At 35.4% G+C, this 3,332-nt stretch overlaps 1 protein-coding gene and 1 pseudogene across 1 annotated transcript; one reads left to right on the forward strand and one right to left on the reverse strand.

The window, feature by feature from the left end:
• LOC122077592 overlaps positions 1-2,494 on the reverse strand; it is a 27,726-nt pseudogene extending 25,232 nt beyond the window's left edge.
• On the forward strand, positions 2,246-3,326 carry LOC122076629 (mitotic spindle checkpoint protein MAD2-like). The gene is made up of 4 exons (XM_042642035.1): positions 2,246-2,595; positions 2,696-2,711; positions 2,820-2,950; positions 3,109-3,326. The coding sequence occupies exons 1-4, from the start codon at positions 2,523-2,525 to the stop codon at positions 3,306-3,308; spliced, it is 420 nt and encodes a 139-aa protein (XP_042497969.1). The 5' UTR covers positions 2,246-2,522; the 3' UTR covers positions 3,309-3,326.
• The last annotated feature ends 6 nt before the right edge of the window (positions 3,327-3,332 follow it).

Consider the following 3,332-nt stretch of genomic DNA (forward strand, 5'->3'; position numbering starts at 1 on the left):
TTGGACTAATTATGTCTACTTTAAGCTAATCCTAAGATGAGTTAAACATTTTTCAAAACCCTAGTTAATCTAATGAGAAGAGAATCTTTTAACTAATTAATCTAGTTAATTATCCTACATTAAATAACTAATTAGTTGATTGATTAAAATAAACAAACCCCTAGAGGGGAAAAGATTGGTAATTACACAAATTTAATAAATTGAATTGAATGAAGAAATCAAATGCAGTGATTAAAAAAAAACTAAATAAATTAACCACAATTAAACAAACAACAGTCGAGATGATTAATTAAGTTAACTAAGTTATTTTAATTAATCTAAATTAGAAATTAATCTAAGAGTAGTTGTTAAAATTATCTAAATACCTCTAATTTATTAATTTCTCTCTCTTTAACCACACCAAGCATTGAGGCTCTAAGAGTAGTTGTTAAAAGTTCATAACTAACTCATTAAATATTGAATTGTTAAACCTAGAGAAGTTAGTAGAGGTCTATGATAGACCATAAATCCATCAAATATTGAATTTTTGGACTTATTTATTTTATAAAAATAGTTAATAGAAGAATAAGAGCGACTACTTTACACAAAAAAAGTCAAAGGTTAAAATTGTTTCTAAACTCATTTTTCATAAGACTAAGAACATGGATAGTCAAAAATCTATATATGTTTTATGTTTGTATCCGTTGAATTCATACTCAAAAAATCAGTTTTCAAAAAACAAGCTACATCATCCAATCATATTATAAAATATATGATTAAATCATAGTTTATAAGTAGTATTTTATTACATATCCTTTTTAGTTCACGACATGTTACATGTAATCAATAAATTAGATAAAAGAAAAGGATTTATGAAGACATCTTTGTAATTTCAAATAGGTGAAAATCTGTATCCGATTTGTGTTCGTAGTCAGTTAGGGGAATCCGTATTCAAAAAATCAATTTCCAAAAACTAATCAAATTCTTTTAGAAACTAATCGGATGCGAATGTAGATAATGATATATCCAATTTGTATTCGATACGTTAACATCTCTACCCAAAATCTTGCAAAAGTAAGACCAACACGACAATCGACACAATGACTCTTTTAATGAAAAAGAAAAATGAGGATATTGATGAACACATTGTGTCGACATATTTCTTAATTTATATGTTCCATGACAAGTCCTCTTCAGATACTTAAGAGGACCACCGATACTGACACTATAATTTATGGGAAAAAGAATCGTCCCTGATCGTGCCCTTTAAGTTAAGACAGTTGAGCATGAAAGGACTGTTTTGCTCTCCAAAGTCCAACCTACACAATGAAGATGCCTTTGTCTGTCCTCCCATTGGTCCACGCACTAATGGGATCATTCTATGACTGATAATTTATTTATCATGAGAGGTGGCTCTAGAGTTTTTTTATCTTCCTTTTCATTCCTTTATGTCAACCACGTTCGCAAAATTATATCTGCATTTCATAATTAATGGGTCCCCACATGAATTTCTCCCCCACTTTCTTGGAGGAAGAAAAATCCTTAAGCGTTCCACTCCTAAATCCACTTGTCACAAGTATGAAACATTTAATATTTCTTGAAAACAATCAAACCTAATGAATTAGATGGAGAAGGGAAGACTTGTGACTTAATAAAGAGCCACTAAGTCACTTGAGAATCCTAGTAATAATGCAATTTGGACTAGTGTTGTAAGTTGTAACAATTGGGATCAGATCAAAATCAGCTGAGGCCAATCCTGATTCTGGTTAATCCAGTTCGATCGATCCCTAAACGAAAACTAGGTTAGGGCATTTTTTGGGCCGATTAAGCTGGAACGGATTCATATCCCAATTCCAAGTTTTTAAACCCTATTTCAAACTGGCCACAACACTTGAATCTCTCCAAATGATCAAACACACCACAATCTGCCACTTGTATCATGTAATGGGTTGTATGAATAGCCATTGAGAAAGTAACCCATTTTCTCTGATGAACTAGACTTCAATAATAGCATCACATCACCATTGGTGAAGATATTCTCTATTCACCTTACAAAACCCTTGTGAAGGTATCTCAATGCTCATTTTCTCTTCACCTTACAAACCAATTGGCACACCGTCCCAGATTGAAGGCAGTGGTGGGAATCTGGGAGTTCTATGAGGGTGATTTGGTAATCTTGATCGACCACAAAATTAAGAGATGGTGGTGTAGCCCTTCTTCCCGTCAGCCGTTAATAGAGAATTCAAAATCCTACCGTTGGAACAGGAAAAACCAGCCGTTATCCCGCTCTTGTATCTCTCTCTCTACCTCAAAGCCTAACCCATCTCTTACCTTCGCATCTCTCGTCATCTGCTTGGGTATCTCTGATTTCTCCACCAATTGGTCGTTAACTGATAACAGAAACAGCAATCCAATTTCTTCTCCGATCCGATTGATTGTTCAAACAGAAGTATTCGATTTTTTCTCCAAACCCATTTGATCCGTTCCTCTTGTTCTTGAAAGGACCACAGTCCATTACCTTAAATCCGACCAGAAAGATAATAATGGCTTCAAGAACCATCTCCAAAGATATCATCACTCTCCGGGGTTCAGCCGCTATTGTCAGCGAGTTTTTCGGTATCTTTCTCATCCCATTTCCTCCTTTTTCGGTTTCCGTCTTTTGAGAAACCTTGACTTCACTGATCTCTGTAAACCTCTTCTTGAGTTCATCTAACAGGTTATGCCGCAAACAGGTCAGTGAAATCAGAATCTACCACCTCGACTGTATCTATCTTTGAAGTTTTGGTTTTGTAAATTCATTTGAGCCTATGGATCCCAATCCGATTGGAAACTATTCGCAGTATTCTATACAACCGCGGAGTCTATCCAGAAGACAGTTTCGTCAAGGTCAAGAAATATGGGCTCTCAATGTTGCTTACTCAAGATGAGGGTGTTAAATCCTTTATCTCCAACCTAACCGCCCAGCTATCAGGTTAAATCTCTCTCTCTCTCTCTCTCTCTCTCTCTCTCTCTCTCTCTCTCTCTCTCTCTCTCTAATGTCTGGATTCTGAAAGCTACCATTTCATTCTTTGATTGTGTTCCTCTCTTCTCTCCTTTTTTCTTGTGGGTTTTGGGGGCGGTGGGTAAAAGAATGGCTAGAAGCAGAGATGTTAAAGAGAGTGGTTCTGGTGATAATGACAAAGGCCACTTCCGAAGTAGTTGAGAGATGGAATTTCAGTATAGAGACTGATAAGGAAGTGGTAGAGAAAGGGTTAGTCCATTTTCTTCCTAAAATCCATATAACTGAAGAGCTCTATAATTTCCTCACGTCTATCCTTTCTTGCTTTTAATCTCTATCTGTCTGAAATTCAAGG

This window comes from Macadamia integrifolia, chromosome 4 (assembly GCF_013358625.1).
Source record: "Macadamia integrifolia cultivar HAES 741 chromosome 4, SCU_Mint_v3, whole genome shotgun sequence".
In the NCBI taxonomy this organism is placed as follows: Eukaryota; Viridiplantae; Streptophyta; class Magnoliopsida; order Proteales; family Proteaceae; genus Macadamia; species Macadamia integrifolia.